We start from the raw sequence: 26,960 nt of genomic DNA on the forward strand, positions 1-26,960 counted from the left end.
ACAATGTAGCGTACATAAAAGACTCAGCACTACTATGTGCAAGTAAAACTCACAGCACTCTGGCATTGATTCTTTTCCATTACACTTCCCAATAGACTGATACATCAGTGCAAGGAATGTTCCTCTGGTTTTTATTCATATTACAGTGTAACAGTGCATATATTACTAACATAAACACAACACAATATTTAAATTGTATTATAAAAGACTATATTACACTAATGCAAAAGCCCATGCTTTTAGTTTTTTTTAGCAAAAAAAGAACAAATACAGATATACAGTGGTGTGAAAAAGTGTTTGCTCCCCTGTTAAAATGTGGTTGATCACACCTGAGTTCAATTTCTCTAGTCACACCCAGGCCTGATTTCTGCCACACCTGTACACAATAAAGAAATCTATTAAATAGGACCTGCCTGACAAAGTGAAGTAGAGCAAAAGATCCTCAAACGCTAGACATTATGCCAAGATCCAAAGAAATTCACAAACAAATGAGAAAGAAAGTAAGTTAGATTTATCAGTCTGGAAAGGTTATAAAGCCATTTCTAAAGCGTTGGGACTCCAGTGAACCACAGTGAGAGCCATTATTCACAAATGGCAAAAACATGAAACAGTGGAGAACCTTCCCAGGAGTGGCCGGCCAACCAAAATTACCCCAAGAACACAGCGACGACTCATTCAAGAGGTCACAAAAGACCCCACAACAACATTCAAAAAACTGCAGACCTCATTTGCCTCAGTTAAGGTCAGTGTTCATGACTCCACCATAAGAAAGAGACTGGGCAAAAATGGTTCCAAGATAAAAACCACTGCTGAGCAACCACTGTAACCACTAAAATCTGACCACTGTAGCTATTGGAGCTTTAAAGCGATGTAAATAAATTTTTACACATAAATGAACCCTGAAAAATGGAGAAGCGTTGTATTTTAAATATATATATATATATATATATATATATATATATATATATATATATATATATATATAATTATTTATACTTTCACAAATTATAGATAATTTTAATTGTTAATCAAACATCAAACTCATTGTGGAAAATAAAATATTTTTGCATTTGACATTGAGTTGCAGAAGTATATTGCTATGTACGTAACACAAAACAGTCAGGATTTCCATTCTGATACCTATTCCACCCCTAAAAGCTTTTAAAATGGGAGAGCATCTGAATTGGTACAGTATACATCCTGTAAGGGCCAGAAAAAAAGGTTACCTTTCTGATAAATGTATTTCTTTTACATCATGTGGACAGCTGTTTCACTCATCTTAACAGTAGCATAAAATTGCGCTATAGGAAGAAGGCAAGCCATCAGACACTATATGATACTCTGCAAATGGAATTTGGTTTAAGAATAGTTTGATGAATGGTTTGAGGAACATGCCACTGAGTTCAGGGTGTTGACTTGGCATCCAAATTCCTGATATTTCAATCTCAATCTAATATCCGTAGGATGTGAAAAGAAACAAGTCTGGTCTAAGGAAGCCTTGCCTCACAACTTAGAGGTTTTAGTGGCACAAGGGGGACCTGCACAATATTAGGCATTAATTTTATGACTGAGTTTTAAGTTTTCAAGTTTATTTGACATTGATATCTTTAATATGAGTTTTTTAATGATTGCATAAGACAAGACAGCTAACACAAGTGATTTCATAACAATTTTCTATTAATTCTATGGCCATATCTGACACTCAAAATAGCTTGTTAAGGTGAGCCAGTCAATCCTTCTTAAACATATATAAAATTCACTTCACTATTCAGTTGTAGTATCTGGCCTCAAGATATTAGCCACAGACCCTTTATGTCCTGTAAGTTTTGAAACAGGACCACATTGTATTTCCACTGATGCTCATTCAAATTGAGATACTGGGAATATAAACATCAATTCAACAACCTAATTTATTTAATGTACTTTTTGTCAAATATTTCCTAAACAGTTTTTGCAATGTGGCAGGGCACGTTTCTATCCCACAGTGCACTCTGGTGCCGTTTATAACACAGATAACAACTTATTTGCTCATGGCCATTCACATGATGTAAAAACAAAAGTGATTTATCAGACCATGTCACTTTCTTCCACTGCTCCATGCTCCAATTCTATCACTGATCTACCAACTGTAGAGACTTTTGCCAGTGAACATTAATCAGCATGGGCACACTGACAGGTTTGCAGGTACACAACCCCATAGCTGTTTGAGACACAGTGTCCACAAATGTACACACCAATCAGTCTTCCTTGTGCCATCAAAACAGGTTTGACCCTCCAGGTCAGGGACTCCACAAGACCTCTGAAGCTGTGCTTTAAATTGAGTACAAGGAGATACGGCAACAGGTAAAGAGGGATGTCAAGAGGACTGTATGATTAGTTAGACTCTAAGGAAGGAGAAAACAATTTGTACCAAATGGCCAGGCAGCGGGACCAAGCTGGGAAGGATGTAGATGGAAATGTGTTGACTAGTGAGGAGAGTGTGTTGAGAAGGTGGAGTGAGTATTTTAAACAGCTGATTAATTAAGAAAATGACAGAGAGAGAGAGAGAAGGTTGGATGATATGGAGATGGTGAAGCAGGAAGATGACATACCAGTAGAGATGTTTAGGAGAGATGGCAGTGGCGTTTTTAACCAGGTTGTTCAACAAGATTTTGGAAGGTACAAGAATGCCTGAGGAATGGAGAAGTTGTTTGCTGGTACCGATTTTTAAGAATAAGGGAGCTGTGCAGACCTGCAGTAACTACAGGGGAATAAAGTTGATCAGTCACACCATGAAATTATGGGAAAGAGTAGTGGAAGCCAGGCTGAGAGTGAGGTGACCATCTGTGGGCAACAATATAATTTCATGCTGAGGAAGAGCACCACAGATGCAATATTTGTTTTGAGAATGTTGATGGATAAGTATAGAGAAGGTAAGAAGGAGTTGCATTGTGTGTTTGTGGATCTAGAGAATGCATATGACAGGGTGCCGAGAGAGGAGTTGTGGTATTGTATGAGGAAGCCAAGTGTGTTAGAAAAGTATGTGAGGTTGATGCAGGACATGTATGAGGATTTTGTGACAGCAGTGAGGTGTGTAGTAGGAATGACAGGCTTGTTCAAGGTGGGTGGTGGGACTGCATCAAGGATCGGCTCTGAGCCCTTTCCTGTTTGCAGTGGTAATTAACAGGTTGACAGATGAGGTCAGACAGGAGTCTCCATGGACTATAATGTAAGCGGATGATATTGTAATTTGTGGTGAGAGTAGAGAGTAGATTGAGAAGAGCCTGGAGAGGTGGAGGTACGCGCTGGAGGAAAGGAGGAAGACATGCAGACAGTTAATTTGATATTATGATTGATATTAAGGTATGGATTTCCATTAAAACAGTATAATCGCTAGTATAACCATTAAACCCCTTACAAATTCTCTGAGGGTTTCTATACATTTTTTTCAGCAGGGCTTTTTGGTGATTTACATCAAGAATTAAAGCAGAGGTGGATACTGTACTGGTGTCACATCTTCAGTCCTGATTACAGAATAATTTCTGTGCAAATCATGATTCATACTTCAGCTCTAAATTATTTTTACTTTTCATTTGAAGGGAAGTGGACCGTATATTTATTTATGTATTTATTTATTCGTGTTTTTTGTTAGTTTAATAACATCATTATTACCTGAATTAAAGCAAATCCCTCAAAATGATCTTCAAAGCTTCAAATGTAGAGTACACATGAATATTTCATATCCATATCCTACATATTTCCTAGCATAATAATAATAATAATAATAATAATAATAATATACAATTAGATTTGTTTAATCATTAGATTGTGCGCACCCCCAACATAATTGATTAAATAATTTAAAAAGCAGTCGATTGCTGTTCTGTGTACCGCTCACTTTCCTCATCACAACTGGCTTTATACCTTTATCCTGTACCAAAAATCACAAACAAAGATGCGACTTGAATTGTGTATAGTACAGTCCCGATTGCAAAAAGTGGTTATTACGGGCATTAGATAATTTATACAGCACAGTCTATTTTCAGCAGACGGTTAGCATCGGTTTCCAGCGTTAATCTAAAGAGCGGGTTTTAACAGTCGTCTCCCGACGTTTATTTAAAAGAGCCGGCTTTAAAAGTCGACTTCCAACATTTATTTAAAAGAACTGGTTGAAAGTGTCGACACACAACTTTTATTTTAAAAAGTACGTTTAAAAGAGTCTGTTCTAAGAGTCGACTCCCAACGGTCGTTTAAAAAGGCAGTTTTAAGAGTCCCATCAATACCTTAAATAGCCCGTTGTAAGGGTCGACTACCAAAGTTCATTTAAACGATGCAGTTTTAAGAATCGACTCATTCGTGAACGACAACACTGCTGGAGAGAAGATGGCGAATGTGGTCCTCGAGTTCAAGGCTTCTGTCAGTGACTTCGAGCCACAGAGTTGCCCTGTGCTCATCATTGGGCAGCTCGGATACTTACAACAGATAAATTGGACTCAAGTGAAGGGGAAACTGCTGCCGGTGGTGACCAAAGAGGCAAGCAACGCTAGCTAGGCTATTTGACATGCCACTCAAACAGGCTACTGTATAGTATAGTATTATATAATATAGTATAGTTTAACATCTATTGCATTAAAACTATTATCTGCTTCCATTGTTATGTTCACAATGAGGACCGCACTGCTGGCAAAATACTGTGATCTGTAGTCACTGATGTTATGATAATTAGCACTGGCCTTCAGTGTGGGTTAGCCTTCCGGTTAGCATTGGTTAGGCAGCCGGTCAGTCTCTGCACTTCAGATAGCCGAGGTCAGTTCCTCCGCGCTCGTGCACGTGTACGCGGCGGTCCGGCAACTGGTGACTTTAATGCGCTTCACAATGCAGAGGGCGCGAGACCCCGGCGCGTGTATAAAATTATTCATTCAATCACTGGTATATAGAAAAAGCATTTAATGACTGTAATGTTCTATTCAAAATCTGTACTTCATGCTTTAAATGATTTCACGTCTGCATGTAAAAAGCAAATCAAACCAAAAATAATAGGTTAACATACCTTACTTTTTTGTTAATAAATCAGCCTGTTCAATCAATTAAATGTGAACAGTAAGTCTAAAAGCATTTAGATGGGTTAATATGTTTGGTTTATATCGGTTAAATATACAATAAATGGCCAAAGGTGTGATCAGCAGGCTGATCAGCAGATTTATCATTCAGCCTAAAGAGCATTCGTCTGTGTTCACACTACACTTCTCACTCTTGGCCTCCATCAACATATATTTATGGAAGACAGCAGAAACGCAAGCTCTGTACAAAGGCGTTTCATTTTTCATTGCACTCCAAAGTTCAGGTTAGCTGAACTCCTTATCTGCAAACTTTTTCTGAACTATTATGTAAAGACACATCAGCATGACTTCTTCAGAGAATACTCGATAAGGAAAGTGCTGATTATAGCTGTGTTGCAGTATGAGTATTTTTATACAACACAACTTTAAGATAACAGTGCAAGCATTTCAGAATCTATGACGTCTATCCTGTTTAATAGATGCCACCAGGTTGCTGCTCATATGTTGGGTGAGAAGACCTGGTGTGCAGAAAGGTTCAGTTCACCCCAAAGGCTTTCGGTGGTGTTAAGGGAAGGGCTCTGTTTTGCAACCTTAAACAATGTCTTCATAATTCTACCTCTAAAGTGTGCTCTCATTTTTTTGGCAAAGAAATTGGGAAGGCCCACATATGAATGTGCTGTTTAGGTGTCTACGAAAATTTAACCATAATGTTTATTATGTTAATTAAATCTATATTATACATGTTAATAACATGTTGGAGGTTAATAACTAAATTCTTTGTGGATGCACATTAAATATTAGAGGCTAGCTCATTTTATTTTAACTATATTGATTCATAACATTTTTCTGGAAACTATTGGAACAACAGGACAAATGTATCTGTTTTATTTATAGACTGAAGACATTTGAGTTAAAGATTAAAATACAAATATGAGACAAGAGTTTAATATGTGTTATTTACATGTAGATGTGGGATTACATTTTTTAAGCAAGCAAAGGTATAGGAACAGATCATTTTAACGTAAATTAAGGTCAGTTACATTTAACATTACAGTGTTAAATATCCTTTGCTTACAGTAACTGTCTCAAACCTGCAGTATTCCGACATCACCAACTTCTTTTGGTTCTTCTTTTGTGATGCTTTACCATTCTTTACTGTCCCTTCCAGTTTTTTCCAGTTTTTCGGGGGTTGTCTCTCCAGTCTTTTTTCATGTGGTGAAATAGATGCTCAATTGAAGGAGCAGGGCTCCAGACAAAAAAAAAATCAATGAATGAGCCATTGGCTCCTATAAGAAGCATCATGCGCCAAATTATGTTTTTAAGTGCCACACAGGAATGAACACACATAAAAATGTAAAACACTTACTTCCATTTATCTTGTCGTGTGTACACCATTTTACAGCATGCCATGGGAACTGAAGCGATCATATAGGCGGTGTTGAATAACATTTTTTGAGCTCTTTTTATTCTTTCAGCACGCAGTCCGCGTGCACGAGACACTGCGAGCGCTCTCGGTGCTTTCTGTCGCGCGCTTTTCGCGATTTTGTGATCACGAGCATTTTAATGCTTTTGACTATCGCCGTGTTTTCACACTGTGTTTTCTTAAATGATCTGTTCGGGAATTGTAATCAGTTTTCCCCGCAATTTCTCCACCCGTTTTAGAGCAGAAGTCGCAAAACATTTTCTGCGTCTCGTGATCGTACCTCAGCCATGAAAACACTTGAATCCAAGAAGGTTTTTAAATGTATTTTGGCACATTTATTGATGTTTTCACTGACTGACATACTACTACAGGTGTGTCATCAGCGGAAGAGTTAGACAGAGATAAAGACTGCTTTGAAAAACGTCTCATATTTTAGTTTCGACATGTTTTTTTTTTTGATGAGGAAAGGTGAGTTGTGATTTAACTGTCCGGTTATTTTTGCGCTTTAACTCAAGCGCAGGCGGCGCATGCGTCTCTGTTTATTACGTCATAACATGCAGATTATACGGTCATAACGTGTACACTTATGTGGTCGCAGGTGGCGATCTAGGCAAAAATATTAGTCGCAATTTATTATTTTGTGTCGACCATTTTAGTCGTAGTCTGGTTCCCTGAGGAGGTTATTGTCATTGTTTTGGCCAGTCTAAAAACCTCCACTTTTTCCTCCTAACGAAGTGTTTTATTTTGACTTGGCAGTGTGTGCTGCTTATTGTTTTCAATTGGCAAACAACTATTCCTTGAAACTTCTGAATTCATTTTATATTTATGTCAGTGCTCTGATTGTTTTCCTTTATTTTCTAAGCTTGCCTTTCTGCCATAGACAGTGCTTTGGTTTTCATGTTAGTTTATCAGGTTTTTTTGGTTGTTTGTTTTTTTCTGGGGGTTTTTTTTTCTTTTTCTTTTTTTTTTTTTTTTTTTTTACAATAATGCAGTTGCTTTATTGTGGGAACCAAGGGCTTAACAGAAGGTTTTTTAATAATTGTTTAATTAATTAATTTAACAGGTCACAACTAGTTCCAGGAAACATACAGTATGTAAGTCAAATGTTTCTGTATTTCTGATCACTTGAAAGACGGGCGGGTTTGAAACATAAGTTGCCATGTTTTAGATTGTTTAATACATCAATATGAAAAATTTGGAAATTATTGTCTCATCTTTTAATCCCAAACCGAAATGTCTTCATTGTAACAAAAACAAATAAATAGACCTTGCCGTTTCTATCATGTTTAGTGGGTTATATTAAGGTTTAATAAGGTATTTATTAGAATGTTTATTAAAATGCTTAACAATTTTATTGATTCTGTAGAGAAGGAAGGTCTTGATTCTCTTTATGCTCATTTTTAGCTTCTTATATTTTGATTTATTTTAGTGACAAAATTCTTCAGATTGTTTATTAGACATCCATTTTGTGGAACTGTATCTTTTTTCTTTCTTTTTTTTTTTTAAGTCAAAAAATGAAATTCATATTGGTGGTTGAGGGTTTATCTGATTGTTGTACAGTCTAATGTATTTTATTTATATCTTCATAATGCTTCTGTCAAATTCTGTCTACTCTGTACAAGAGTAAGACCTCCAGTGTCTGTTTTGATTGGGAGCATTGTTATACTTCTTTTTTTGATTCCTTTATTTCTATACAATGTTGAATATCCACATTTTTATGACAGAAAGACTGGAGTCATAATTTTTTTTCTCTCCTAAGTTAATTTGGAGCACAAGGAATATAGACCATGAAAACTTGTTTTCAAAATGATCAGCTCAGACAGCAGCATTTGGTTTAAAACACATTTTACATATATAGAATGGTTTAGGGGACAGAGATAGTAAGACTACTCCAAGCAATAAAGAAATCGACATAGGAACAGAATATTTACACTGGACACTCGACCATTATATTGTAACACAATCAGGGAACTTTTGTGGTTAAATTCTTTTAAAAGTGAGAACTTCGTGTTCTAATGTGTATTGGGTTTATTGCATGTAAATTGATTTTGCACAGGTGTTATTTAGACAAAAATCATCTTCCTCTTTCACAGGGTAGTGGAGAGTCCTGAGCATTATTGGGAAATTTTTAAGAATACCTTACCAAATGTGTGTGTGTATTTTTGGTTCAAACCACTGAATACACAGCTAGGTTTTAATCGCTGTTCTACATTATCTGCTGCCTTTTTAAAAAAACTAGTAACATAGTACTCTAATAGGATAGGATAGAATAGGATAGGATAGAATGGGATAGGATAGAATAGGATAGGATAGAATGGGATAGGATAGAATAGGATAGGATAGAATGGGATAGGATAGTATAGGATAGGATAGGATAGGATAGGATAGGATAGGATAGAATGGGATAGGATAGAATGGGATAGGATAGAATAGGATAGGATAGAATAGGATAGGATAGAATGGGATAGGATAGAATAGGATAGGATAGAATGGGATAGGATAGGATAGGATAGGATAGGATAGGATAGGATAGGATAGGATAGGATAGGATGGGATAGGATAGAATGGGATAGGATAGGATAGAATGGGATAGGATAGGATAGGATAGAATGGGATAGGATAGGATAGGATAGGATAGAATGGGATAGGATAGGATAGGATAGAATAGGATGGGATAGAATAGGATAGGATAGGATGGCACCTTTACAATGTGTCAGTGTCACAATTTTGGATGAAGTACCACAGAATATATGAGCCAGTCCTTCTATCCCAACATCAATTCTTGTCCTCATAAATGCTTTACTGGATAAATGGGCAAAGATTTCAACAGAAGCATTCCATAATGTTGTGGAATGTCATTTCAATCTCTGTTGTTGTAATGGTCAGGTGTGTGTGTGTGTGTATATGTGTGTGTGTGTGTGTGTATATATATATATATATATATATATATATATATATATATATATATATATATATATATATATACAGTGCCCTCCACAATTATTGGCACCCCTGTTTAAGATATGGTCGTGGACTTCAAAAAATTCTCCTTTTTTTTTAAAACAACATAGAACCGAAATGCAAAAAAAGAGAAAAATCCAACTTTTTATTTAAGTACATTACTTTGGTGGTAAAAAAATCACACATTTAGAGAAAATCATGTGTGCCACAATTATTGGCACCCCTGATGTTAATACTTTGTACAACCTCCTTTTGCCAACAAGACAGCACTTAATCTCCTCCTATAACATTTCACAAGATTGGAGAACACAGAGAGGATTTTGACCATTCTTCTTTGCACAATCTTTCTAGATCATCCAGTGTCCTGGGTCCTCTTATGCACTCTTCTCTTTAGCTCGCCCCACAGGTTTTCGATTGGGTTGAGGTCTGGGGACTGAGATGGCCATGGGAGGACCTTGAGTTTGTGACTGCTGAACCACTTTTGTGTAGATTTTGCCACATGTTTTGGATCATTATCCTGCTGAAAGACCCAATGACGACCCATCTTCAGCTTTCTGGCAGAGGCCATCAGGTTTTTATCCTGGTACTTCAAAGCGTTCATAATGCCATGCACCCTAACAAGGTTCCCAGGGCCTTTGGAAGAGAAACAGGCCCACAGCATCACAGATCCTCCACCATACTTCACGGTGGGCATGAGGTGCTTTTCGGCATACTCATCTTTTGTTTTACGCCAGACCCACTTAGAGTGTTGGTTGCCCAAAAGCTCAATCTTAGTCTCATCTGACCAAAGCACACGATCCCAGTTGAAGTCCCAGTACCGCTTAGCAAACTCCAGACGTTTACGTTTGTGAGTGTTAGTGAGAAAAGGCTTTTTCCTTGCATGCCTCCCAAACAGCTTGTTGGCATGTAGAGAGCGTCTGATGGTTGTTTTGGAGACTCTGTGACCCCAAGATGCCACTCTTTGATGCAATTCTGTGACGGTGAGCTTGGGAAATTTTTTTACTTCTCTTACCATCCTCCTCACTGTGCGTTGTGGCAAGATAAACTTGGGACCTCTTCCAGCCTTGTTTGTCACTGTTCCAGTTGTTTTAAACTTCTTAATGATTCCTCTGACTGTAGATACCGGCAAGTTAAGGCGAGTGGCTATTTTCTTGTAGCCATTGCCTGACTTATGAAGGTCGACACACATCTGCCTTACTTGAATGGTGTGTTCTCTTGTCTTTGCCATGTTGACAAATGGGTAAGAGAATTAGGCCTCTGTGTCACGTCATATTTATACCCCAGGAAACAGGAAATCATGAATTACTAATTAAAAGTCCCTAGATACCCTGACCAACCTTAGCAACTACAGAAAATATATATAAAAAAAAAAAAACAATTAAATTTTTCAGAGGAATTGTTAGGGGTGCCAATAATTGTGGGACACATGATTTCAAGTTTTTTTTTCTTTTTTCTAAATGTATGATTTTTTTTTACCACCAAAGTTATGTACTTAAATAAAAGGTTGGATTTTCTCTTTTTGCATTTGGGTTCTATGTTGTTTTAAAAAAAAGGAGAATTTTTAGAAGTCCACGACCACATCTTACACAGGGGTGCCAATAATTGTGGAGGGCACTGTGTATAGTGTATATATATATATAATATAATATTACACACGCGCACACTATATGCGTGGGTGTGGGTGTGGTTTTAATGTTATTAATGTTTGTAATGAATATAACATATGAACACCTACCTAACACTGTGGTTTCCTTTTAGATTCTAGAGAAACCGGTAAACATTCCCCAACTTAAATCTAATCATGGATATGCTGCCTATAAGCAAACGTTCATAAACATCAACAAACTGAAATAATTTAGGAGATAATCAAGTTATTGTTACTCTATTGTGTGTACTTCTTTTTTCCCATCTGGATTCTGAATGAAGGTTTAGTTTGGGAATAATGACGTCATAATAAATTGTAAGGTTTTTTTATTATTTTATTTATGGTAGTTGATGAGGATCACCTAATTGTTATTCAGGTGCTGATAAATTGTAATATTGAAGGAGGATTCGTTTATTTTTCAACTAAATGCATGTGGCCTTTGTCAAATATAAGCCTAGTATTTGAGTGTCTATTTCTTCCTGTTTAAACAAACCTATTTTGTTGGTTTCAATTCCTGAAGCATACAGATGGGTGTTGAAACACGTGATGCATATTGGAGAGGTTAAAATGTCTATAGAGCTGCACTTCAAGGCTCCATAGATAGAATTTTTGCCTGATGATTATTTGTACTACAATATTTAACATTTCAGTTAGATTCTAAACAATAAATTATAAGTAAAACTCACATGAACTCTTTTCCTGTTAAGGTGCCATCAATAAGAAATTTGAGCCTTTCTAAAAGTCACTAACCTGAAGTTCAATTAAAAATTTTATTTGTCACATACACATACATACAGAGTACGACATGCAGTGAAATGTTTTATATGATCGTCCGACATTCTAAGCATGAAAAAAGGAGTAGAATATAAGGTTAAAAAAAAATAGATACATACATAAAGTATAAACTAATATACAATATATTTTATAATATTATATATATTATAATATTATATAATATATTTTAGTATAAACTAAAATATATGTATATACATGAATCTAGATGGGGATGGATGCGTATGGCAAATATTGACAGTGCAAATTAAAGTGATTTAGTGTGATTGTCCTTGAAGTGTCCACATGCAGTATGGTGTGGTATAAAGTGACAGTGTTGTGCAAGTTCAGAGTTAAAGTGACAGTCCAGAGTTAAGGTGTCATTTAATAGTGCAACAAAGTCATGAAGAAATAGTGAAGATGGAGAGAGAGAGGTCCAGTACTAGTTCCTGGGTGTTTCCAGGTTTAAACCCTGAATGGCTTGCGGGAGGAAGCTCCTCCTTATTTTCTCTCTGTTTGTCTCTGGTCCGGCACCACGTGCTGTAGATGTCCTGCAGGTTAGGGATCTTGGTGCGGATGGTACGTTCAGCTGACCGCAGCAGCCTATAGAGGGCTTGCCTGTCCTGCATGGCACTGTTCCCGAACCAGGAAGTGATGCTACCCATCAGGACGCTCTCAATGGTGCAGGTGTAAAAGGTTTTTAGCACATGAGGGGGTAGTTTAAAGTCTCTTAAACGTCTTAGATGGTACAGACGCTGCCAGGCCTTCTTAACCAGGGTGTTGATGTGACAGGACCAAGACAGATCCTGTGTGATGTGAATACCTAGGTACCGGAAACTGTCAACTCTTTCCACTGTGGTCCCGTTGATGTTTAACCTTGTTGAATCCTTAGCAGAAGATCAAGTCTTTCTCCCTCTTCCTCCATTTTTTAAAGATTATTAAGATCTTTTAACATGCTTAGAACCGTACTCATAAAAAGACATACTTTATAGTCCCTCAGTGGGAGCAGGTTACCCCTGCTGTGTCTGTGCTCATTTTTTTTACATAACTTTTATTAAGAACATTCATGCAGTGGCAAGGCTGTTTTGAGTGCTTTGGGCTGGTTAATGTTTTTCGAAAAAAACTACTGATCTTTAAAGATTTTTACGAACCAGTTAAGCAGAATGGTGCCTAAATAGATCAAGAGCCTTGTTGATTAGAGCAGTTAAAGAAAAATGGTGGAACTGGTTTCAGCTGACTGTAAGGCCACAATAGCTCAGCAGTTTAACATAAAGATTCAAATATTAAAATTGTACTCAAAACATGGAAAATAAATCTGTTGATGGAAAAACCCTGGTCATGTAGTATATTAATAAGTAAGTCAGCTGACCAAAATTTTTGGAAACATAACATTGCTAATCCAAGACCTGACTAACTGAAGCAACCGCAGATTAAAACACTGACCCCATGGCCTTGCACTCAGTGCATCATTTAGGGATTAAAAAAAACTTTTTTTAACCAGCTGAAACATATTAACCCCTTTAGTAATTATCCAATTGAAGGCTCTTACTTATTTGCTTAGTTAAATCCAGGTAGTGTATTTTTTTTGCGGCTAGGCAGTGTATGTCTGTATGCACAACTGACATTCATTTCTTACAGATATGGCAGTCTGCTTTGAGCAGTCTCAATCCCAACCCTACAGACAGCTGCCCGCTGTACCTGAATTATGCAAGTGTGGCGGCCCTGCCTTCTCGTGTAAGTCGTCACAACAGTCCTTCATCTGCCCATTTTATTACTCGCTTGGTTCGCACCTGCCTTCCTGCGGGCAACAATCGATGCATCCTGGTAAGTTTTGTTTCCTCTGCCTTCATATGTTAAAAAAAGAATTTTATTTTAAGTATATACTGTTTATATAAATATTTGTGTATGTCTGTGTGTGTGTGTATGTACCCATAATTGCTTGCACAGGGGCACAAGATATGATAAAGTGTAAGCTTCTGGTTTTAATTCAATTCAATAAAAGTGGTATATAATGATTCATGTACCTCCCTGAGAGTGTTATTGACTTGTCTAGTGTTATTTTTTCACCAAGGAAACAATTTTGTCATTTCCTTAGCCACATTAGCTCCACTTCAATTGCTGACCTGGCCAAGTTTCTGCAGTTTCTTTGATAGGTCTGTTTTTTTGTTTAGTTTTTTGTTTTCTTCACAAGTGATGGCCATTTTCACGTCTATTGACATCTCTATAGACTTCATTGAGAGAGTTGGATTTAAATCCAAACCATTTTATTGTCATAGTTTGTAATTCCGTAATGAAAACTGGCAAATACCCTATTGTTTTTGGTCTGCTGAAAAGGGAGGTACTGGGTTAAAATAGCTGTAGTTAACAGTTAAAGCAGGTATATACCATATTATTATAATAATAATAATAATAATAATAATAATAAAAATAACTTAGACTTATTTGTTTTTTTAATAATAATAAATAATTATAATAATTCTTTGTTAAACACATTATGCACTAAATAAAAACATTTTGATTTGCAATCATAAGATGAATATAGGACGATGAATAGCTGTTTCCTTAATTTTATGATATTTGCTTTTAGACTAAATAACTTTTGAATCCACCTATTTTTCAAATGATCAAAAATATATAAATAATGTGACTGACACATGCTTTTTCTTGTCTGGATGTGCCCTGTTAATTTCCTTGTTTAAACGTTTGTGAGATTTGATTATTTAATCTTGGTTTAAACTATGGGTTTCACCTTTTGCAAACTGCATTTGTTGTCGAACAGCAAGCCAGTAAAGCACATTTGTATGGCTGCTTCTGAAATGCGCTCAGGATGTTAGCAGCTCACTGAATTCAAAAGTTAAGAGAAATGCATCCAATCAAATTGGGAGAACTTTATCATGCGGCAAGCAAATGACCTAGAACATACATTGATAAGGTGATGAAAAATGAAAAGTTTTGACCAAGTCAATTACAAGCCCATTACCCGACTAAACATTTATTTCACATCTTAAAGTGTGAAACCAACCCAAGCAAACAGCTAAAAGTTTAGATCTGGAAAATAGTTGTGAAAAGAAAGTAACAGACTTGTCATGTTTTATGCTGTTTAACACATCTACATGTAAATTGAATTGAACCATCATGTCATAGTTTGCAAAAGGATTGTTCCAATACTTTTGGAGGGCACTGTGGGTGAATACAGTTTATGGCCTGTGTTGCATTTCAGTCATGGAAGATTAACATTGACATTGTTGTCTTTTATCCTTGATCAGATGCTGTGTGAACAGTCTGATGTGTTTGCATCAGCGTGTGCCATTGCCCGTGCTTTCCCACTCTTTACTCGCCGCTCTACCTCATGCACAACAGAGAAGAAGCATGTCACTGTGGAGTTTCTCATTGTTGGCCAGGACGGTAACCATTTGGATCCGTTCATGCTGGAGGTAATTCCTAATAACTATCTAGGCTAACTATATGCAAGCTTTTGTCCAACCCAGCTTTTTAAGATCACCTTATTTGGATCACACCTTTTTTAACCCGAAACTTTTTTATGACAAAATCTTAAAAATTGTTTGATTTTCATTTATCATACAATACAAATATTTTTACAATGAATGTTTGATTGCAGACTCTTAATAGCACAGCAGATGGTGTTCGTCTGGCAGCACGAATTGTGGACACTCCTTGCAGTGAGATGAATACTGACCATTTTCTGGAGGCAAGATATCTTTCTCTAGTTTAAGTGTGGAAATATTTAACTAAAATAGAGATTTTATTTTTTGACTGGAAAGGATGTCGTTCTCATTGTGTGTAGGAGGTCAAAGCCGTGGCATGTGAACTAGGTATCTCACCAACTATAATTCGAGGCAAGGAATTAAAACAAAGAGGCTTTGGAGGTAAAATGTGAAACACTACTTCAGAAATGGTCATATAAAAGAGAAACATGCATTGTAACAAAAATAAACAAGGGAATTTTTAAAACCACGGAGGAAACCTAGTGCCTTATTGGCTTGAACAATTTTTGTTTACTCAGCACTTTAGTAATTATAATGTGTTAACATTTGAAAAGCCACATTAAAGAAAAGATATTTAAAGAGCTTAAATATGCCAAGTATACTTTGACTCATGAAAATATGATGTGAATTAGAAAAAAAGATTTGTGCCATCTTTAAAATTCAAGTCTATAATTAAAAAAATTGGATTTTCCCATTTCAGGTATATATGGTGTTGGGAAAGCAGCTGAACACCCACCTGCTCTGGCTGTGCTTAGTCACACCCCCACAGGTGCCACTCAAACCATTGCATGGGTTGGCAAGGGCATTGTATACGACACGGGAGGCCTAAGCATTAAGAGCAAAGTAGGTATTACTTTGACCTGCTAAACACTCAAGTTTGAGCTGTAATGGAATGTAAGTGATTGCATAACATATTCAAAACTGCTTCTGTATTCAGTCCACAATAGATTTTGAAAAGGCAAGAATTGAGAATAAGCTACCTTTTTAAAAAGTTGAAATATCTAAAACTACCCTTGCAGGGATTTACGTTCACACACAAAGGAGCCTCCATACCATACAGTAATGGAGTTGGTCAGGATGCTCTTAATAATGCATCAGTAAAAACGTGTCAGAATCCCTGGGGATAGATAAGCTTTCTTAAATACAGGCGCTGTTGTGCCTTCCCAACCAGAGCTGAAGTGTTCTGGTGCCATTACAGATCCTCAGAGATGTAAACTCTCAAGAACTTAAAGCTGGAGACCCTCTGAACCTCAGTTCCATTGATGTAGACTAGGGAGTGTCCCCTGCTGTTAGATTTCCAAAAGTCCACAATGAGCTATTTAGTCTTCATGGCATTGAGGGTCAGGTTGTTGGTGTCACACCACGTTGTCGGGCTTCAGATCTATTCAGTGGGGGCAGATTTGTCATCGTTGCTGATCTGGCCAACCACAGTGGTGTCATCTGGATACTCGATGATGATGCTGGAGTTATGCAGAGACGCACGGTCATGGGTGAACAGGTAATAGAGCAGTGGGCTCAGAGCACAGGCCTTTGGGATGCCCGTGTTTAGAATGAGGGTTAAGGGTTTCCCCAACCTAACAGATTGAGGTCTGTTGGTGAGACAGTCCAGAATCCATCTGCATGTGGAGGTGCAGAGACCCAGGTCACTGAGCTAAGTGACCAGTACAGTGGGGAGGACTGTATTGAACACAGAACTAAAGTCAATGAACAGAATTCGGCTGTAGGTGTTGTTTTTATCCAGGTGAGTGAGGGCTGAATGAAGAAATGTAGAAACTGCATCCTCTGTTGACCTGTTCGGGCAAAAATGTATGGGTCCAGTATATGTGGTAGGCCTGCAGTGAGGTAATTCAGTACCACTTTCTTAAAGCACATCATAACCTATAGGGTGAGTGCAACTGGGTGAAAAAAATTCTGCAGCTGAATGCTTAGGCACTGGTATGATGGTTGTAGTCTTCAGGCATGTGGGAACCATGGCTTGGGCCAGTGACTGATTGAAAAAGTCAGTGAAGACCTGTGCCAGTTGTTGTAGAATCTGTGCACTATGATTTGTTAACATAAATGCACAGACCTCCATCCTTGCACATTCAAGATTCCACTACTGTTCTGTCCGTCCGGAAAACTCTGCGACCCTTGAGCTTAATGGCGCTGCTGGGAATGTTGTCGTTGAGCCATGTTTCGCAAAATGGATGAACTGCTGCTCTGTATGACATCAAATAGTGTGGATGCTCTGTAACTATATTCACATGCTGAAGGAAAGTGACAAGTTTTTGTAAATCTAAAGCCAGCTAGTGCCCTTTGTGTTTTCTTACTGTGGTTAGCAACTTTTTCACCCTATATTGACTAGTGGCCATTTAATTCTAGTCCTTTAAAAAGCAGGATCACATATTAAACCAGTAGCAATTCCTGTGTCTAAAACTTGTACGTATGTAAATTTGTATGTAAATAGCTTCAAATTAAAACATTACTTTGTCAAAGTCAGATATTTATGAACAACACTATAGATCATGTTGTAAAGTACAACTTTCCTTTGCATGTTTGGTACAGAATTATGAAACAGTGAAATGCATTGCAGCCATTTTAGTCGTCATTTTTATATTGTTTTGCAATCTATAAGCCCATTTTACCTTCTGTCACAGAGCACAATGCCAGGAATGAAGAGAGATTGTGGTGGAGCAGCTGCTATTTTGGGAGCTTTCAAAGCCGCGGTCAAGCAGGTGATGAATTGCACAATAGTTACATATGTAGTTGGGGTGAGCATCACCCATATACCATCTTGTGTGGGTGAGCAGACAAATAAAATAACAAAGTTACAATTGACAAATATTTGCAATAAATGCTCAGAGATGACCTCTGTAGACACAACACGAGGGTTGTCGAACCTTGAAAAACCTGAAAATGTGCTCAGTATCATCTAGATAGTAGCAATACAGAATTCTTGGAGGATGATGCCTTGAAATAATGGTCATTAAGATTAGATAATAGAGTATCATGTTGTTGATGTCCATCACCTATGACAGGCTTCTCTTAATCGAATGAGGCAGGAATGCATGCATGCAAAAAAATATATATATATTTTATAAGAAGCTTTTTCAGTTCAGCATTTTGCAGAAGCTTGAAAGAAGGTGCCTCCAACAAAATGTAGACTCTCACATCACAAGACATGTATTGCCAAACTCTAAGGCAATTAGACCAAATGTGGAAGTAATTGATGGTTAGTGGGTTCAACCCACTGTTGCTGCACTTTCGTTCCACAAAAGAAAAAACATTTTACTAAATTATAGGAGGAGGCATTTTTTTATTTGATTTTCTGGGGTAGGGTTCTGAAAAGATGTCGACTGATCGAGGCACAATCATGTAATGGGCAGGAGCATGGCCTCGGATAGAGGATAGAAAAGTTGGATGTTTTTTCTTTTAAACTGTCACGCTAATCTTATAGAACACCGCATTGAGGAGGTTATATGGGGGGTAATCAAGGAGTCCCAGAGCTACAGGTCTGGTCTAGTGGTCTTGGTTCCCAAGGCAGATCATTTGTTTCAGTTCTGTGTGGACTTTTGTTTTGTTTCAGTTCGGTTTAAAAAGGGCAGCACAGTGTTTATTTTTGATGCATACTGTTCCTAGATTCAAGTAATTATTTCAAATTTTTCAGTAAAATGCCTAGCATTGGGCGTAAGTTTGAGCACATAATTTTAAGCGTTGCTAATGAGAAAAGACCAATCAATAGACGCCATGACGTTCCAACGTGTTCTATTATGAAAAAAGCACTTGTATGAAAAATGACCAAGGTTAAGGAGATTATGGTCCACATTTGCCCTATTTAGTTTGTTGATGAATGTATAATAATTTATTTGATAAAAACTGATTTTTTTCAAAAATGTTTTATTGCTTTTCTTATTAGGGGTTTAAGGATAACCTGCATGCAGTGTTTTGCCTGGCTGAGAACGCAGTGGGGCCTTCAGCCACTCGGCCAGATGATATCCACACACTCTACTCTGGAAAGTAAGTATGCACTTCACAGTATTACAGTATATTCTAAAGATGCTATTACAAAATGCTTTTTTATTATTCGCTTAAAAAGAGTCACGTATAGGCCAAAGGAATGTGGACACCTGTTTTCACACCAATATGTTTATAGTATTTGACATCCCATTCCAGATTAACCTATTTCCAGCTAGCCTCCAGACTTTTGGAAAGGATTTCTAGTACACTTTCGAATGTGTTTATGGAGATGTGTGACCAATCAACCATAAGGGCACAGTCAGCATGCCTGTTCATCCCAAAAGAGTTTAACATGGTTTTATGCAGGCCACTTGTTATTTTGCACCAACATTGAAAAATTATTTATTTTCTGACCTCACTTTGTACATTTTTCTTTCTGGAAAAGGTTTGAGCATCATCGTTATAGTGATTTTTAATCACACATGGGTGTGATATTCTGGGGTCCACATACATCTGGCCCTATTGCGTGTTTATGAATTTATAATGACATTATAATGCAATAAGTATAATCCAATAGTATAATATATACAGTATAGTGTAATAAAGTATTGAAGCTAGGTGTGATGTTAGGTCAGTTTTGGTTCTGTCCTAATGAAAGTGTTGGAATTGAGCATATATCTGTTTTATGTCTTCAGGACAGTGGAAATTAACAATACTGATGCAGAGGGAAGGTTGGTGCTTTCTGATGGTGTTGTATATGCCAGTAAAGATCTCTCTGCAGATATTATCCTGGATATGGCAACTCTGACTGGTGGTCAAGTGGGTATATTTTAGTTATTACACTTAAATAGCATTTCCTGCATGTATGCTAACTACTGACTATTTTAAAATAAAACATTCATGCCAAGGTGGCTAGACAAAGCAGTTGTATTCTAGTTCTGAATAAAGTGCAAAGTGCAAACATCAGCATTGAAGTAGCTGATGATAGCATTTTTGATTGCTTAACTATTTATAGGTTTATGAGTAATCCTGGAAAAATCATATGGTATAGAAAAAACATTAGTGAAGGATCTGTAAAAGAATATGCTGAATAAGTGTCTGAAACACGGTATGAATGCTTTACCACTTAGACTTAAGTTGTTCTATTAAAAAAAAAAAAAAAAAACTACTTAAATGATTTAATCTAGTTTCTAAAGACATGTTTATAACATTGGATATAAGCCTCTATTAGTAACAAGTGTTATACTGCATTTTTTTAATGGTCTGTGCAGTTTTTCAGAAAAGCTGAAATGAACCAATTTCCCAATTTTTATGTTTTGCTTTAATACAAGAGTTAAAATAACTTACTAAATAAACAGTAAATATCACTGCTATTATTGTAGTGATGAATAGAAAGAATAGAATACATTTGTTATTGTGTGTAAATCTGAATTCAAAGGAGTCTCTTTAATGCAATGTTGGTATGTTTTGTTTTAGGGAATCTCCACTGGAAAATACCATGCAGCTATTATGACTAATAGCGAGCAGTGGGAGACAGCATGTGTGAGAGCAGGCCGCAGCAGTGGTGATCTCGCACATCCTCTTGTCTATTGCCCTGAACTACACTTCAGTGAATTCACCTCTGCAGTTGCTGACATGAAGAACTCTGTAGCTGTAAGATAAGATAGGGTCTTGCATAAATGGATGAGAGACAATTGAATTATAATTCTTTTTTTTTTTTTTTTTTTTTGTCCATAAATATTTGGACATTGATAATGTTCTTGTTGTTTTAGCTGTCTACCACAGAATATTAAAGAGGTTTAAATTAATCAATATGATCACCAGGTGCAGAGGTTTTTGAGGTTAGTTACATCCAAATTGTGTGAAATCTGTAGGAATTACGGCACTTTCTACATGTTGTGCTCCCTTTTTTAAAGGAACAAAAGTAATTGCACAAACAACCAAATTTGAATTGCTATTATATTTCTTGGTTGTAAATCCTTTTAAGTCTGGTAATGGAAATAACCAGATGATTTGTGCCTCTGCCAGGCCTTTAAAGCAGTTTTCTCCCTGTATGGTATTGGAGCATTTTGCTTTCAATTTTGCCTTTTTCAAGTTAAATGCATTCTCATTTGGATTCAGGTTTGTTGTTTAATTTTGCCTACTGGTTGCTGGTTAAGGTGGCTCTTAGGACTGAAAATACGAGCTGTAGGTTTCCCAGAACTAGAAACACTATGAATTATTTGTATGTTCATCTGCTTGCTATGGTTTTACTGATAAATTAACTGCATATGGTGTTGCTTTTGTCAATGCTGGTGAACTTGGTTGATTTATTTGCGCTCACTTTGTGGATCTATAGTATGGAGTTGTGTATACAGTAGATTTATGTGCAACTACCTCACTGAAATTATATCTTGACAACTTTTATAGAATGTTCATTTTGATAAAGGTGCTATATAAAATTTTTTTTTTCTTATTATTGTTATTATTATTATTATTATTATTATTATTATTCCAATCAATCTTGTATCAACCCTATAAAGCCTGGTAAAGCCTTCTGTTGATTGTTGACCAGCCTATCCCCTGGTTGTTTGTGGACACATGATCATCACCCCGTATGTGAATTTTGAACATCCTATTCCAACTTCAGTCCCTGCTTGCTGTTTTATTAACCTCCACTTTTCTGGAAAAGCTTTACACTGTAAACCATGGCTGTTGGGATGTGCTTATTCCTCATTAGTGATGTCAGGTACTGACGTAAAGGAAGGAGACCTGGGGCACAATTAGCATTCCAGTTCATCCCGAAGGTATTCAGTGAGGCATGGATTCATCTATGTGCATACTGGCAATGTCAGGTTGTTACATGTTTAGTCTTGGTCCCTTATTTCCAATGAAGGCTTTGTGACAGCAGTTTGCACCCTTAATTTGGTATGAAAGTCAGGTGTCAACATACTTTTTGTCCATATAATGTAACTAATAAAAACATACTTTTGGCCATGTAGTGTAAATAGTGTTCATATTGGTTAAGTTAAATAGGAAAATTAAATTGATAAAATGTATGATACACTGATGCAGGCATGAAAGGTGTATATATGAATTACCATTCAGAGAAACTTTACCTTTTTCACACATATGACAAACTCATGTCTAATTTTTACATGTACATTTAAATGAGAGAGTTTCTTCCCTGCAGGACCGTGAGAATGCTCAGAGCTCCTGTGCTGGCCTTTTTATTGGTTCTCACTTGGGGTTTGACTGGCCTGGTGTGTGGGTGCATGTGGATATTGCCTCACCAGTACATGCTGTGAGTAGAATGTTTTGAAGGATAAATAACAATTGTGTAGTTCCCACCAGCTTTCAAAAACAATCAAAAACTAATTTTACAATACAATATACAAAATATTTTTATTTACATTTTTAAAAATGCAATGAAAATTTGCATCCTGGAATCTACCTTACTTACATCACAAGAATGATGGAGACTGATGTGTGAGACAGTAGTGGTACAGATTCTGCTGAAGTTGAGGTAAATGAAGTGAAACCCTGGCCATATTTAAGGTTTCCGATTTGGCTTCAAGTACAAGAAAGGGTTTATTGTGCAGTGTGACATCAGTGCATGACATTGCTTATGTTTATTAGCACTAGCATCCAGCTTGTGTTTATTTATTAATTACGCTATTGCTAATGATGTGTTATTAAAATTACCATCAGTTTTGATGTAAATAGGAATATGTCTTCATATAGAGCCACATCAAATAACAATTTTACACATTCTTGGCATCCAGACAGTTAGTTTTCTTCAAACCTTCAGCTGAAATACTATGAGGTGCCTCTTGTGAAACTTGCCAGGGGTGTCCTTTGTTAGTTGAATATTTAATCTGACCTTGTGATCCAGTTAATTGTTTTTTCAACATTTAAATTGCATGTATCTAAAGAGTTAGCATGTTCCCCAAATATAAACAGACACTTGTGAATTGGAAGGTGACATAACTAGATGCATTTCATCCACAACCCTCTGTTATTTCCTAATTTAACAGTTTGATGAAAATTAAAACCTTTAAGTTGCCTAGTTTGTTGCATTTAAATAAAAGACAGAACCATAGAGACCCTGCTGAGCACAAGGACAAGGAGAAGTGAGACCTCTTAGAGAAGGATAAATGTTTTTTGTTTTTTCGTTTTTGTTTTTACTGTTTTTTGGTTTTTTTTTGTCCCTGTGCTCCAAACAAGAAAAGTGCTGAATACTGTAGGTAAAACACTAACTAGGCATATGCAGCTGCAACCCAACTTAAAAAAAAAAAAAAAAAAAAAAAAAACTATCCCTTTTATATGAATTTGCCATTGACTGTAGTATATGTTTATATCTTCTAACTATAAACACAACTGCTGCTCAAACTTAACAGGAAGTTCTGAAAATAATGCTGTGATGGACAAACAAATAAAGGAAATGTAATCTAGATACAGCAGTGCAAAGCAATTGTAAAATATTTTATAGCAGCTTGCATAGATTTTTTTAAACATCTAATTTTACTCATACTTAACTCAAATTTCATGAAAGTAATAGTGAAAGTAAAGCAGTTGGTTTTGTAAAACTTCTGTGTAGGTGTCTAATATACAGTTCATGTTCTGTTTTACAGGGTGAACGTGCTACGGGCTTTGGCGTAGCATTACTTTTGGCTCTGTTTGGTCAGGCATCTGAAGACCCGCTTTTGAAAATGGTGTCTCCATTGGGCATTCCAACTGCAAAAGTTTCCTCAGGAGACCAGATGGAGAGGGACAGCAAAAGGAGAAGATTAGTCTGAAGATCACCTCAAACTGCTCCAGTTTCTAGATTTTGAAACCAGTACAAAAGCATCAACATAACATTGAATGCATAAATATACACACCACTCATTTGACTATCAAGCACTGATCATCAAAAAATTACTACTTTTAATTCACCAAATTAGACATAACACATGCAGTAGTGATGTACTTAATAAAGTGAAGGTCGCAAAATAAATGTATAATATGCCAGGAATGATTACATGTACGTTATTTCCACCCACATACTGTAGTGGCAATATTTCCGGGGAATTTGTTTTTAAATCGCCTGCAATTTTGTGCAGAAAAGAATAGTGGTGCAGATACAAAGTAAACAACACAATTCATTGTTATTTGTGTAGCATTGTTATTTGTGTAGCATTGTTATTTGTGTAGCATTGTTATTTGTGTAGCATTGTTATTTGTGTAGCAAAGAGATAAATAGGTTAAAATTGTTTGTATTTATGTCACTGCCTATACGTTTATCCCTAATAAGTTTATCCTTGATAAGCAAGCCAGTGGAAAAAGTGGCAAGGAAAAAACTCCCTGAGATGGTAAAAAAAAAACCTTGTGAGGAACCAGTCTCAAAAGGAAACCCATCCTCATCTGAGCGACACTGAACATCCAATCATTATAGTGTTATAATTGTTATGGTGTTCTGTTCAGTGATGGATGGGCACATTAATGAAGACCTGCCCATGCAAACTGCAGTCCTAAGCCACTGTAGCAGACTGTGAACATTTATTACAGTCCAAATTCATCCTTATAGTTGTTGAGTTGCTCTTTATGGACTTTAATGCAAATTGCAGATATAAGCCATAGTTCTAGCACAAACATTGTGTTCATGCGTAATATTTGTGTGTCAAGTGTAAAAGATGTGCAAACGCAGTGAATGGGGGTGGGGTCATCATGCTGCTACTCCAGTCATGCATAATTAACACAACATGAATATTATTATAGTGATAAGTAAGTAAGTAGTGAACTGTTGGGAAACTTGGCATGGCAGGTAACAAACCCACATAGTTCTACATGAGTCTCTAAGTGAAACTAAACTGTTTAGAATATATCTTTATGGAACGTGGTATTATGATGCACAGAATTGCATGGCCTGCAGTTTAAACTTTACATTTTTTCTGTTTCCACCGGAAAGGTACAATACCAAGAATCAACACTGGCTATAATTGGCTACATAAACACCACTACTGACAATTCATTACGGAACAGCTACTGAATATATTGGGATTCAGTGCTGGGAATAGTCGGTGTGTAAAACAGTATGTACGACTATCAATTACGACACGGGACACGTCGCTTCCTCATTCTCCCATTACATCAGAAATAAATGACAGTGTTGCAACAAAGTCGCTTTGATTGGCCAACCAGAACCTCTGAGACGCGTCCTAAAACCTGGACAAGTCAATATAACAGGAACATATGTGCTGCAATAGCGGATATATTTCAGTCTAATTTAGATGCTGGGAGTCAGGCAAAGCCCACACACACAGACATATATATATATATATATATATATATATATATATATATATATATATATATATATATATATATATACATACATACATACATACATACATACATACATACATACATACATATATATATATATATACCAGCTGATAAATATGCTCAATTTATATTTTTCCTGTGATCTGTATTGTATTGTATTGTATTATAATCACACTCTCTCAGGGTTTCTTCCTCATACCATCTGAGTTTTTTTTCTTGCCACAGTCGCCAAAGTTTTGCTCATCCGCGATCAATACCCTTAATTCACTTATATTAAACATTTTGTTCTATAATACTGTAGTTTTAAAATAAACTATAATAACATTTTATAGTTCTGTGAAGCTGCTTTGAGACAATGTCCACTGTGAAAAGCGCAATAAACTTGAACAGTGTATTCAGAAACCACTCAGACCCCTTCTTCTTTTTTTTTTTTTTTCTTTTTTTAGCAATTTGGTATGCTGTAGGGCTGCACGATTTGGGGAAACGGTCATGGTGCAATTATTGTGGTCAGTATTGCGATTGCGATAAAATAAATAGTATCATGAGTTGATTTGGTTATCAAGGAAATTGCACACAAATTAGTTATAATGCTGAAATGTGTATTTGTAAAACTATAAAGGTTTTCGAAAGTAATATTTTTTTACATAATGAACTAACATTTGCGTTAATGTAAACATAAACTCTCCAAGGTACAGCTGAATGAAATAAAAAAAAACAAGTGATATATACATTTTTACAAAAATAAGATATTTGAAACATTTTATCGAAACAAACAGGGAACGCCCTGTGACGATAGGAATTTTGAACAGGGTTCCAAAAGGCTAAAAACAGCCCTGTTTATGCAGGAGGAAACAGACATAAGAGATAAGAGATAAGATACGATATTCTGATAAGATAAGATAAGATAAGATAAGATAAGATAAGACAGACAGACAGACTGCTTGATTGATGGTTGATTGATTGATTGATTGATTGATTGATTGATTGACTGATTGACTGATAGACAGACATTAGACCTTATATTTATTATTTTCAAATTGATTAAAAAAATATATATCACGCTGACATAAATGAGCAGACCCTTTTCTGTGACACTTAAAATTCAGATGCATTTCATTTCTCTGCATTATCTTTCATTTGCTTATGATTTGGAAAGGTATTATAAAAGCTAACACATAAAACCAACCCAGCCATTAGGGGGGCACAAGCCAGTGCACTCTTAGTGCCGGTCCCAAGCCCGGGTAAATGGGGAGGGTTGCGTTAGGAAGGGCATCCAGCGTTAAACATGTGCCAAATCAAATATGCGGATCACAAAGGAGAATTTCATACCGGATCGGTCGAGGCCCGGGTTAACAATGACCGCCACAGGTATC

At 36.6% G+C, this 26,960-nt stretch overlaps 1 protein-coding gene across 1 annotated transcript; it reads left to right on the top strand.

Annotated features, from left to right (window-relative positions):
* The first annotated feature begins 4,276 nt into the window (after window positions 1-4,276).
* On the top strand, window positions 4,277-24,277 carry npepl1 (aminopeptidase like 1). The gene is made up of 12 exons (XM_046850734.1): window positions 4,277-4,512; window positions 13,478-13,663; window positions 15,106-15,273; window positions 15,459-15,548; window positions 15,645-15,726; window positions 16,046-16,188; window positions 17,982-18,059; window positions 19,241-19,341; window positions 19,977-20,100; window positions 20,758-20,934; window positions 22,454-22,564; window positions 23,895-24,277. The coding sequence occupies exons 1-12, from the start codon at window positions 4,363-4,365 to the stop codon at window positions 24,057-24,059; spliced, it is 1,575 nt and encodes a 524-aa protein (XP_046706690.1). The 5' UTR covers window positions 4,277-4,362; the 3' UTR covers window positions 24,060-24,277.
* The last annotated feature ends 2,683 nt before the right edge of the window (window positions 24,278-26,960 follow it).

The sequence above is a fragment of the Silurus meridionalis genome, chromosome 1, assembly GCF_014805685.1.
Source record: "Silurus meridionalis isolate SWU-2019-XX chromosome 1, ASM1480568v1, whole genome shotgun sequence".
NCBI classification, from domain to species: domain Eukaryota; kingdom Metazoa; phylum Chordata; class Actinopteri; order Siluriformes; family Siluridae; genus Silurus; species Silurus meridionalis.

Coding starts and splice junctions, on each gene's coding strand:
- npepl1 (XM_046850734.1), top strand. CDS start 4,363: ATGGCGAATGTGGTCCTCGAGTTCAAGGCTTCTGTCAGTGACTTCGAG. Junction 13,664..15,105: donor GCAACAATCGATGCATCCTG/GTAAGTTTTGTT, acceptor ATCCTTGATCAG/ATGCTGTGTGAACAGTCTGA. Junction 15,274..15,458: donor TGGATCCGTTCATGCTGGAG/GTAATTCCTAAT, acceptor GTTTGATTGCAG/ACTCTTAATAGCACAGCAGA.